The sequence below is a fragment of the Oryx dammah genome, unplaced genomic scaffold, assembly GCF_014754425.2.
Source record: "Oryx dammah isolate SB20612 unplaced genomic scaffold, SCBI_Odam_1.1 HiC_scaffold_4, whole genome shotgun sequence".
Lineage (NCBI taxonomy): Eukaryota > Metazoa > Chordata > Mammalia > Artiodactyla > Bovidae > Oryx > Oryx dammah.
This window is the reverse complement of record NW_024070188.1, coordinates 6,066,167-6,079,438: the sequence shown is the minus strand read 5'-3', so window position 1 is coordinate 6,079,438 and position 13,272 is coordinate 6,066,167. Positions and strand designations below refer to the sequence as shown.

Below are 13,272 nucleotides of genomic sequence, written 5' to 3'. Positions count from 1 at the left end.
TACATCAGTAATAATTACTTCGGCCAGTCCTCAGATACACTTAAGGCTTACTCTGGTGACTCTATTCCTTGCCTAATTTTATTGTCATTATCGTACAGTATCATTCATTGTGGTTCGGCACATGTTATCCAGTTCTTCTTTAGCATAATGTCATCAGTCTAAGTAGGATCACAAAAAATAGCTTTATGAAACTCATTACTTTGTTTACTTTTCAGGTGTTGGTGATGTCAGTAATGCTGTTTCTTAAATTATGTAATATTTTCTCACTAAGTATAGTGTCACTGATATGCATCTCAGGAGCAGTTAGAGACTCTCTAGTAATAGCTCATGTTTCCCTGTTAATATTTGCTGTTTGAATGCTTGAATTTGAACCTAAATTTGATCTCAGTGCATGCTCACCCAGAATATGTATATACACACATACATATAACTCAGCAACATGCAGTTGTGTTCTATTAACTGGTTCCAACTTTCATTTTTTGTCATTAAATTTATTTTTTTCAAAGCATTTTATGCCCTACACTTGGCCCTCCATAGCCACAGATTCAGCCAACCTTGTAGCAAAAATATTCTGAAGAAAAAAATTTCCAGAAAGTTCCAGAAAGCGAATTTGAATTTGCTTTATGCTGGCCAACTATTTACATAGTATTTACAGCTATTTTGATAGCACTTACATTATATTATAAATAATCTAGAGATTTAAAGTATGCAGGAAGGTATACATAAGTTATATGCATATACACATGATTTTATATGTGGAAGTTGAGTATCCACAGATTTTGGTATCTGAAGTGTCCTGCAGCCAGCAGTCTGCCACAGATATTGAAGGAGGACTACATGTCTTTGTACTTCGTTAAATCCTTTTTGGTGAAAAAAAAAAAAGCGAATATAAACACTTTAAAAAATGGGTTTGAAAATGAAACTGATTCAGATAAGATTAATTTGTTTAAAGTGACATGGATAAGTTATTTGAACTCAAATCTTTCAGACTTAACCAGGAGAAAAATCAGTTAAGTACTATGAGAACTAAGAAAGGGGAAAGCGTGAGAAAAAGGCAGGGAGTAGTTAACAGTTTTCATATGACATGGAGGGAAGGTGAGGAGATAGCTTATTAGAGTCTTTGAGGAAAGCAGTTTTCAGTAATATGACAGTAGCTGAATCCAGTTGGCTAAGGAAAAGGTTATAGAGTGCTATCTGTTTTACAAAGGTTAGTTTTTGTTTCGTTTTTTTCTGTAGGAAGGAAAAGTGGGTGTAAAGTGGTAGATTGAAAAAATGTTTAAAATAAGAGTGAATTTCTCCTTACCATAATAAAAGGTTAAAAAGTGGTCTGAAAGGTGATAAGTCACACTTCAGGTGGGTTTATTATATAACTTTTCCTCTCAGTATTGCTGATTTTATTTATTTACTAGTTTATTTTGGAGTGTGTGGATCATTTTTCATAGGTCTTTTAATAATAATACAGGCTTTTTAGTATCTTAAAGGGATACTTTGGGAAAGAGGAGCAGCCGCAGCGTTTTACTTAAGAGTAATGAGATGGCTTTTATTCTTGTCCAGGTGACCGTTTCAGATCAGTCATAGATGATGCCTGGTGGTTTGGAACAATTGAGAGCCAGGAACCACTCCAGCCTGAGTACCCTGATAGCTTGTTCCAGTGTTACAATGTTTGGTAAGGAAGTATTGTGTTTTGGTTCAGCCTGACTTGCTTTGAATGTTTTCCCCATCTGTTAAAATGCTAAAGATACTCCTTTTAAACACTGAAGTACTTACTTTATTTTTCAGTGTGATTTGATTGAAATTGCAATGCAGTGTTTAGATCTTTTAATACAAAGGTTTTCCTTTCTTTAAGCTGGGACAATGGAGATACAGAAAAGATGAGTCCTTGGGATATGGAGCTTATACCTAACAATGGTAAGTGTAAAGTTTTTGTGTCTGTTACGGAATTCATTTCTTAAATAAAAATCTGATTTGATAACTTGTAGGTACAAAGAGTTCTTGATGAAGAACAAGTAGAAAATATTCATTCCACATGCATTTTTATTGACCCTGGAGGTAGGGGAGGCATAATAGTGACTAAACATAATCCTTATCCACTTGGAATTTGTGGTTTAAGAGGGAAGGTTGAAGATAATTACAGCAAAATATACTGATTTGCTTGTTATTATTCACTGTAGAAGATGAGCACTTGGGAGCAAAGATATTTTTACAACTCCAGCAAAATGCATAGAATACAACATAATACTGAGAGGTCAGGCTTTTTTGAATGAAGTATAGGTTCATATCCTAGCTCTGCCATCTTTTCTCTGTGTCATCTTGACAAGTTCCTTTAAGCCTCGAAACTCGAGATGCTTAGGATTCAGTCTTTGAAACTATAAACTAATACTTTCCTTACAGGGCTGCTATGAGAATTAAATGATATCATATGTATAAAGTGCTTGTTATAGAGCCTGATACATGTAAGGTCTCAATGAGTAGGTAATTATAATTAATAATAATAACTGTCATTTTGCATATGGCCTGACACATCGCCTTAGAATGTGGGAGTTAGCCTTTGGCAATAAGTATGACATCTTCCTGGAACTGAGAAGAGACCAGTGTGTCTGAAGCCTAGATATTGCATTTTCTGTTTCATTGCCCATATTTGTTTCAGTTTAAGAACATAAAACACACACAACTGTATATGTCTAAAAAGGTTTAAAGGATGGGGATATGAGGACTTCCACAAATTATCTTTTACATAACTGTTTTTTTTTTTTTAATAGTATGTTACTTTTACTGTCGGATAAGATTAAAAAAAAAAAAAAACCTGACTTGTAACATAGTAGAAGTGATCATTTACAAATGGAACTCCTCACTAATTATTATATTCAAAAAATTCAGAAAAAAGATAATGTGAAAAAAGTAAACCCAAACTGGTAAATCGTAGAAATGAGAAAATGGTCATGCTGATTTTGATTAAGACTAGTTCTTTCTAGAAATGGTCACTCTGAGAGACCAATACCAATAATGTCTTTTTCATGCTGGGAGGGATTGGGGGCAGGAGGAGAAGGGGACAACAGAGGATGAGATGGCTGGATGGCATCACTGACTCGATGGACGTGAGTCTGAGTGAACTCCGGGAGTTGGTGATGGACAGGGAGGCCTGGCGTGCTGTGATTCATGGGGTCGCAAAAAGTCGGACATGACTGAGTGACTGAACTGAATATTATACAATATCTTAATCGGCTTGTAAATGTGTTACATGACTTACCTTCCAGTTTTATTTCTCTCCTTTGTGAAGGTTTGAATTTGAAGTCACATCAGACTATTGTGAATGTGAGAGAAATGAAGCTAATAGATATAATCCCTGGGGTACTTCTTGAAATGAATGAGTACCAGTAATATGCTGTTATTTCCTACCTCAAAATATTGTTGTGTGGAGGGGGTGATTTTTGTTGTTATACATACATAGACACTCAAGAGTTTAATTATATTTCGAGAGAAGGAGGAGTTTTGTGAACAGATAGTAGCATATTTCCAAGTGTTTCTCTCATGAAGTCTTGTTCAAAGAAAAATTGCCTTGGCAGATTTGTAGTTTTTATGTCACCACCACCTCCTAATTATTCTGTTAAAGATTCAGACGTGCAGAAAGCATACCATCATCATTGAAGAGCAAAAAGCCTAAGCATCATCTGTCATTATTCATAATTCTGACTGTCCCTACACTTGTAGAAGAAGAGTGAGGCTTTGATTAAAACATTTCTGAAAAAAAAATACCACTTCTGTTCAAATTCACATGGCATGTTTTATCAAAGTAAGTTAGAGATTATATGTTATGAAATGATTCAGAAATTGTTTTAATTTTCATGATTTTATAGGAATACTTTCTCCTTCACCTGTAACTGATAATAAAGCAAGTAGTGAGGTATAATTTTGGAGAAGTAATTACATGCTCATCTAGAAAATTAATTAATGTTGTAAAGAATAAATTTTATTGACTCTTGAAACATAACTTTCCTTTAATGAAAATCAAGAATAATACTTACCAAATCTTTACAAAGGTATAGTTTAATTTTATAAAAATATCAACTCTGATTTCTAAAGGTAACTTAAATATTACTTATATTACCACATATTTTCATTAAATCTCATTTCTTTTTATTTCAGCTGTATTTCCTGAAGAACTAGGTACCAGTGTTCCTTTAACCGATGTTGAAACCAGATCATTGATCTATAAGCCTCTTGATGGTGAATGGGGTTCCAATCCCAGGGATGAAGAATGTGAAAGAATTGTTACAGGAATAAACCAGTTGATGACACTAGGTAAATAATAGCAGCATATGAAAAAAATATATATATATTCTCTCTATATGTGTGTGTGTATATATATACATTTACATATATATGCATGAAGATAGCTAGAAAATGTTGCCAGTAAGCAAAGGAAAATATTTTTATTCAAGCAAAATTATTTTTTGTAATATCATAAGTCAGTGTTTTCAAATATTTTTAAGTGATCTTTTAATGCAGTTTTACACAAGACTCAAATATCTAAAACAGTTATAAATGCTTTAGTTGAATTTCAGTGCCTGCCAAAGAGTGTTCAGACTACTGCACAGGTGCACTCATTTCACATGCTAGTAAGGTATATGCTCAAAATCCTTCAAGCTAGACATCAACCAGTATGTGAACCAAGAACTTCCAGATGTGTAAGCTAGATTTAGAAAAGGCAGAGGAACCAGAGATCAAATTACCAACATCCATTGGATCATAGAGAAAGCAAGGGAGTATCACAAAAACATCTACTTCTGCTTCATTGAGTATGCTAAAGCCTTTGACTGTGTGGATCACAGCAAACTGTGGAAAATTGCTGAACAGATGAGAATACTAGACCACCTTACCTGCCTCCTGTGAAATCTGTATGCAGGTCAAAAAGCAACAGTTAGAACCAGACATGGAACAACAGACTGGTTCCAAATTGGGAAGAGAGTATGTCAAGGCTGTATATTGTCACCCTGCTTATTTAACTTCTATGCAGAGTACCTTATGAAAAATGCTGGGCTGAATGAATCGCAAGCTGGAATCAAGATTCTTGGAAGAAATATCAACAACCTCAGATATACAGGTGATTCCACTTTAGTGGCAGAAACAAAGAGGAGCTAAAGAGCCTCTTGATGAGGGTGAAGGAGGAGAGTGAAAAAGCTGGCTTAAAACTCAACATTCAAGAAACTTGAGATAATGACCTATAGTCACATCACTTCATGGCAAAGAGATGGAGAAAAAGTGAAAATAGCGACAGACTTTATTTTCTTAGGCTCCAAAACCACTACAGATGGTGACTGAAGCAATGTAATTAAAAGATTCTTGCTCTTTGGAAAAGCTATGACAAACCTAGACAGCATATTAAAAAGCAAAGACATCCCTTTGCTGACAAAAGTCCCTGTAGTCAAAGTTACAGTTTTTCCAGTAGTCACGTTATGGATGTGAGAATTGCACCTTAAAGAAGGCTGGATGCCAAAGAATTGACTCTTTCAAATATGGTACTGGAGAATACTCTTGAGAGCCCCTTGTACTGCAAGGAGATCAAGCCAGTCAATCCTAAAAGAAATCAACCCTGAACGTTCATTGGAAGGACTGATGCTGAAGCTCCAGTACTTTGGCTTTGGGGATCAGCTGACTCATTGGAAAAGACCCTGATGCTGGGAAAGATTGAGGGCAAGAGGAGAAGGGGGTGACAGAGGATAAGATGTATTTATGGTATCAATAGTGAGGGATAGGGAAGCCTGGTGTGCTGCAGTCCTTCGGACACAAAGAGTTGCACACAAATTAGCAGTCGAACAACAGCAAACTGAATTTCAGAGTGAGAGCTCCACAAATGCAAGGGGTACCAAGGAAAAATGTAAATCCTCCACAAACTAATTTTAAAACCCTTGACGTACTCAGGCTGACATGATGTAAATTAGAGGAGGAGGGTTGAAAGCTGAGTTGTATGGGTAGCTATACCATTTCCCTCTTAACCTGATCTACATATACACAGTAGGATATTGTAAAGGGAGAGATGAGGGTGTATAAACTGCTCTGCTTTGTTTGAAGGAAGATCAGTGGCCATAGAACATAATTATCTGAACTTTGAGGGAATCTGCCTCAAAGAATCTAAGGCAGAAATTATGTGAATAAGAGCTGAAGACATTGGAGACACATATTGGATGATATTTTCATCTGATGTCTTTTATAAGATGGCAACTCTTGATGAATTACTGTCTCAGATACTATCTTAAGTAATTTTAGTAATTATGTCAAAACAATTACTGCCAAACACATAGATTCAGGAATGACCTAGTTTTAATTATGGAAATACATGTGGATGTTCTTTAATAGGTCAGATTTATATATTGTCTATCATCTTTTCTAAAGAATCTTTGAATAACATTCCTAGAATTTTGCAGTGCAAATGCAGACATAATAAGTGAGTCTGTGTTAGCTAAACTGTATGTTTTTTCTGTCAAAAGATAGTGGTAGACTTCATGTGGATTGGAACTTAAGGCTTAATTCAAGCAGAATTGTGAAGTACTTTAAGCAATAAAAAGATGAATTTATAAACTTCCTTGTTCATTTATTTTAGATATTGCTTCAGCATTTGTGGCCCCTGTGGATCTGCAAGCATATCCTATGTATTGCACTGTAGTGGCATATCCAACGGATTTAAGTACGATTAAACAAAGACTGGAAAACAGGTTTTACAGGTTAGAATCATTTGGTTGCTGTAGCTACTGCCAAAGGAAAGCTAAATGATTCTTTCAGCCATTTACTGATCCTCTGCAGCAGTGTTTCTCAAAGTTTAATGCACATCCCATTTAACAGTGGGATCTTGTAAAATGCAGAATCTGGTAGTAGGTTTAGAGTAGACCTGAGCTACTGCCTTTCTAACGAGTCCCCAGCGATGCTGGTGCTGCTGGTTTGTGGACCACACTTAGAAATATGAATTGATGGTCACTCTCTTCATACTGTATTTTATGAAGTAATCCAGCATATTTTATTTTCTCCTAGATAGCACATTGAGATATTTGTTCATGGATTTTTCGTAGAATAATATTGAAAATTGTTCTCTTATTAATTTAGCTTATGAATACTGCTTAAAAGTGAAATTAGGAAAATTTGGGCTAGTTTATTGTAGCTTAGTTTGAAATATAACTAGAGTTTTTAAAAGATGTAATTTCATTTAATTTGCATCTGCTGGTTAAGCAGTTTTGATAAACATTGAGTTCTAATCAGATTAGAACTCTGTAGGTTTATTGGCTAACATGTCTTAACAAAAATAAAGTTCATTTTTTTGATATAAATGAAATAATTCTTTTAGCTTTTCATCTTTCTTAGTGACATTAGCTTAGCAGGCCAATAGCATTTCAATTTAACTAATACTGCATTAAAACTTAATTTTTGTGACCTGTTTTATATTACTGCAGTTATTTATACTGCTATTTACTTAAGTTACTATTTAACTTAAGGAAATTTTCCATCATATTTTGTATTCATATTTTTTATGTAAATTGTTTTCTACACTCTAATAGTTGGACTACATTTAGAAAGATAAATTTCTTCCATCTCCAACCATTGTTAAAAATGTACTTTCTCATAGAAATTCTGTTCAGCATAAGAACTGCTAAGGTGTACTCTTTACATTGCAGCTTAATTAGGCTTTTTGGCTTTACCCTAGCTTAGTAATCAGTTGTTCTTGTCTGGAGAATCCCAGGGACAGGAAAGCCTGGTGGGCTGCTGTCTGTGGGATCACACAGAGTTGGACCCGACTGAAGTGAGTTATCAGCAGCAGAAGCAGTAATCAGTTGAGGAAAAGAACTTTTGAAACAGAGTCCTTACTTAAATTAGAAATGACCTGATTTTTAACCAGATAATGTAGTTATAGATGTGAGTTATGTTCTTAATTCATAATAATGAAGCCATCATGAGCTGTTTCACTGTTTAGGCTCTTTTGCTTCTTCTGTTCATTGGCTTCAGACTTCCTACAGTTACAGTGCCTCTTTGGCATTTCTAGTTCAGTCTTAAACCACTATCAGTTTGTCCTACTGATATTAAATCCTCATGCCTTACTTTACACACAGTTTCTATAGGGTACCTTGAAAATGGCCTGTGATTCTTTGATTAGAATGAGCCATGCAGATGCTATTGGAAACTTACAGAAGCTTTTCTGTATGCTTCTATATATGTAGTTTTTAAAATTCCATATAATTGCTTTCTGTTTACACATCAATAAGGTTTTTTGAGTATTTTCTTCCATGTCATTTTAAGTTGGTTGATACTCTAAAAGTAACCTTTGGATTTTTCTTTAGTTAAAACTGAAATAGAATAAAACTCCAAAATTTTAGTACAGTTGACTCACAAATAGCATGGATTTGAATTGCATAGATCCACTTACACATGGATATTTTTCCAGTAATACCTGTACTGTGCTTAGTCACTCAGTTGTGTCTTGACTCTTTGCGACCACATAGACTGTAGCCTGCCAGGCTCTTCTGTCCATGAAATTCTCTAGGCAAGAATACTGGAGTGGGTTGCCACACCCTTCTCAATAATACCTGTAGCACTACATAATGCATGGATGCAGAACCTTGGATAGGGAAAGCCAATTCTAACGTTGTACTCAGATTTTAGACTTTGAGGAGGGTCAGTGCTGCATTGTTCAAGGATCAACTGTATCATTAATTTTGTGTAAAAAAATTTTTTTTCTTCATTTAGATAGATTTCTTAGTATACTTAGTAAATATAAAAACTAAGTTTTTATATTTTTGTGTCCCTTAAGCAGGCTATTAGTTAGCTTTTCACTTTTAAATGTTACTTGATTACTAGCAATAGAATTAGATTGGAATTGGTTGTTTCCCTTTTTATGAAAAAGTTAGATATGTTTATTATTAAAATTGACGCCATACATAAAAAGAATATATAAAGGGAAAACTAAAACTCCACTGTTTCTCTTCTCATGCTCTCCTTATAGTCTCTCTCCCTAAATGAAGGCCGTGTTGATAGTCTAATGTGTCTAATCCAGACATTTTCTATGCCAATACATAATATTGCTACTTTTTTTTTTACCCTGTGACACAACTGAGGTTCAGTTGTTTTTTTTTTTTTTAACAGTTTTTTAAGGTGTGAGTTTTATAATTGATTTAAGACTGCAATTAAAAAGTCAGAATGTCTTGGTTTTAAAATGTGTTTATGTATTTCTAAGTTTATTCTAAAGAGGCTAATAAGACTTCTGCATTTTGTTTGTTTAAAGGCGAGTTTCTTCCCTAATGTGGGAAGTTCGATATATAGAGCATAATACACGAACATTTAATGAGCCTGGAAGCCCTATTGTGAAATCTGCTAAATTTGTGACTGATCTTCTTCTACATTTTATAAAGTGAGTTATTTTTCCACACTTTATTATATTACTGTAATAATTAATGGTGGTATTTTAAAATGTAAAATGTCAAAACATAGAATACAATCATTTTTTATTATACGCCTTGTCATACTACACAAATATGTGCTGTGAAAAAACCACAGGTCCTCTCAAAATAGGAAACGTATGTAAGTTCATTGGCTGATAATAGTTATGAAATCATAGAGATTGTATTACAGTTGTGTTCTGATTTACATAAGAAAACATGGATGTTTCTCTAAATCCAATGTTGGATAATAGCAAGCTTTTATTGAACATGCAATGTTTTAGCTAAATAAGCTCTTCTAAGTCAAATAAAAAATCTAACAGCTGGGAGAGGTCATTGTCTGTAATTTATAATTAAGAAAATTAAATCTTTCAGAGGTTAACTTGTTTGATTTTCACAGTAAATGAGTGTCTGCCATTTTATTTGAGAACCTTTCACCTTAATATTGTATTATCCCTGTCAGGTGGATGAAAAAGTATTCAAATAGGTCAGCAGGAAACTGAACTTAACATTCAAGACTTTTTGTTTCAAAGTGAAGTTTATTTCCTCATTAATTAATCCCATACCGAGAGTGATAGCTATACTTCTTAAGACAGTAGGGTTTTTATTTCCTTGTCTTATGGATTTTATGTATTCATAGATTGAGTTGTGTCTTCTAAATTGAAGCCAGAGGAGTGGATCATACGTTTTGTATAAAATACACCTCTGAATTCGTATTAAGGTTATTTATATTTGATAATTTTTTTCTCATTAATAGAATAGGGTATTTTATAATTTAAGTTTCAATACTCTCCTGCTATCAACTTCCATTTTTATATAAAGGGATTATTGAGGCTGTTTATTTAAACATATTCAGCTTCATTCTCATTACTCAGCATAATCATAGGGTCCCTTTTCTTGGTGTTAGGTGGGTTTGTTTTTGTTTGTTTTGCTAAGGAATGTAGGTAATTCCAATATGAGAAACCACCAAAGAAACAAGTACAGTAAGCTTAATGCCCTTCCTCTACCTTATTCTCTAAGGAAATGCTTTGCCTTTCAAGTAGTAAGTAGTTCCAGGGCTGCTGTTGCTAGGATTTTGCTGATTTTCAGTAAAGTTGATAATTGAGATAATAAAAATTTATCCATCCTCAGAAAACTGTTTATATAACTTGGTTATAAAATTTATAGTATCTTAACTAAAATTTTTAATTTTGCATTTTATTATATATGTTATGGACATCTACTTTTCCAAAGAAATAGGGATCAGTAGAATCACATGATAAATTGATATATTAGCAAATTAATTTAGATGAAGCCATTATTTTTATGTTTGGAATAGGCTTTGAAACTGTATTTCTTTCAAATAGTTATTTTGAAATGCCTTATGGAAATAGATTAAAATAATAGTGCATTATGTTGTATATATCTAAAAGTGGTTTTAGATATATACAGTTTTTTAATGGTATATAATTTGTTGAAAACCACTTTCAGCTGGTAGTACTTTTCAAGATGTTTTGTATGTCTTGAAATTTTGGTAACTACTTTTTAATTGAGTTATTTGGCCAAATTTCAAGTAATAGATACATACAAAGTGTTGTAATAGATACTTAGAGATAGAAAGAAATACATAATTACCCTTTTAATACAGCTTTATAGGGTAGATAAATCTGTGACTAACTGTAATACAGGGAAAAAGTAAAAAGAGTTTGTGTGAATGTTTAGATGAAGGATAGGGTCACTTTGGGCTATGAGAGTGGGATTTCAGGCACAGGGAGAAATATGTTAAGATGTATGGACAAGGTAGGTAGTGATTCAAAAGTTAGATGAGAGCAAACAAAGAACTTCCAGGGATGGGGAATGGCAAGAGGGAGAGAAATAAAGATTTGTTAAGGGAATTGAGTAAATTGAAATCAGGTGAAGTAGAGACTACATGAGCAGAAGTAATAGTGGTAGAAGTGCTAAACTTGAGTTTGGACCGTAAAATGCTGATCTAACAAACTATATTTAAAATAGGAGCATAGGAAGCAAGAGGCTATTGAAAATATTTGTGCATGAAAATAGCATGAGGCATGCTGTGCCTTAAAAATACTAATTTAAATGCAGTGTCTAATATTAACTGATGGGGAAGAGACAGAGAAGAACTATTGAAATTATTTTAACATGAAAATAACATGATGTAAATTGCCTTAAAAAATACTAATTTGACTGCAGATTGACTTCGATAGCTGACCAAGTAAGAAGTGATGGAAACTTAATTTATGAAAGTGAGAAGCAGGCAGATGTCAAGAGATTTTGAAGGTGGAATCACATAACTTGACCGGTGATTGGGTATATAAGGAGGTGGCAAAGGAGGAGATAGGAAAAACCATTCATTACTGTGTGAATGAAAAAAAGTTGAAAAGGGAGAGTGGAAATGACAATTGGATGTAGACGTTGGAATTTTAGATGGTGGTAGGAATCACCTGAAGAGTCAAACCAAGTTATAGGAATTTGGAGTTCTTTGGAAGGAATGATGCTAAAGCTGAAACTCTAGTACTCTGGCCACCTCACGCAAAGAGTTGACTCACTGGAAAAGACTCTGATGCTGGGAGGGATTGGGGGCAGGAGGAGAAGGGGACGACAGAGGATGAGATGGCTGGATGGCATCACTGACCCGATGGATGTGAGTCGTGAACTCCGGGAGTTGGTGATGGACAGGGAGGCCTGGCGTGCTGCGATTCATGGGGTTGCAAAGAGTTAGACATGACTGAGCAACTGAACTGAACACAGAAAAACTGCAGATATATAAGATGATCTGGGCAAAAGGTATAAGGACAAAATTTTAGGGAATCCCTATGCTTAAGAATAAAAGGAAGAGGGAACAGAAGACAGGAGGTAAACTAGCTATCTCTTATTGACTGAAGAAGGGGCGAAGGTATTCTAGGTGCAGCAGTGACCTGAGCAAATCCTGAGATGGGAATTGGGCTTGGTGTGATGAAATGGGCCAGGGTGGAGGCTTCAAGTGGAGGGGCGGGGAGGGGCAGGGGCAGATGTGTGTGCATAGGGTTTTGGAGTTAACTGATGAAGAAAGTCTTCAGCTCAAAAGTTTTATCTTAAAATCTGGTTTTAGTAACAAGTTTAAAGGACAAAAATCTCATGACTCCAACCTTGTATACTAACATTTCTTTGTTATTTAGGGATCAGACTTGTTATAACATAATTCCACTCTACAATTCAATGAAGAAGAAAGTTTTGTCTGACTCTGAGGTATTTAATATTTCATTACGATTACTACATTGGTTGTGTCCTACATATAAAAAGAAATTTACACATAGTAGTTTTCAGACAACTGCTATTATGAAATTTTTTTTTGCCTAATGCTATCAGTTAACTTAAAAAAAAAAAAAAGAGTCAGAATTGTTTCAGTTAAAATTGTTTTAAACAGTGGATGGAGGGAGACGTTTTAAAATGAGTCACTTAAATGTTACAGTATCATATATACTATGGGTTTTCCAAAATATAAAGGAGATAATTGCTATTAAAACACTGTAGAATATAGTGGAACCTTGAATATTTTATTAATCTGATAAATTCTTGCTTCAAAGGAAGAAGAGAAAGAAGATGCTGATGTGCCAGGAACTTCTACCCGGAAAAGGAAGGTAATAAATTTTTGTTTTAGCAAAGTATTTTATATGAATTAAAATGTACTGAGCAATTTTTTTACTTTTAGTAGTTTCAAAGATAGATTAAGTATTACTTCTAAATCAGCTTCCATCACAAAAATGCATGGATTTCAGAACTGGATGAATTGAATTACTCTATTATTACCTAGTTATCCAAAATTAAAAATGAAAATTGTATTATATGTTATTTTATTGATATATTTGAACATTTAATT

General features: G+C 34.1%; 1 protein-coding gene across 1 annotated transcript in view; it reads left to right on the top strand.

Moving 5' to 3' along the window:
- LOC120862909 (pleckstrin homology domain interacting protein) overlaps positions 1-13,272 on the top strand; it is a 124,433-nt gene that overhangs the window by 96,076 nt on the left and 15,085 nt on the right. The window contains exons 27-33 of the mRNA XM_040239072.1: positions 1,555-1,666; positions 1,847-1,908; positions 4,144-4,299; positions 6,599-6,719; positions 9,263-9,388; positions 12,572-12,641; positions 12,980-13,033. Of these exons, the coding sequence (XP_040095006.1) occupies positions 1,555-1,666; positions 1,847-1,908; positions 4,144-4,299; positions 6,599-6,719; positions 9,263-9,388; positions 12,572-12,641; positions 12,980-13,033 (701 nt within the window). The remainder of the gene's footprint in view (positions 1-1,554; positions 1,667-1,846; positions 1,909-4,143; positions 4,300-6,598; positions 6,720-9,262; positions 9,389-12,571; positions 12,642-12,979; positions 13,034-13,272) is intronic.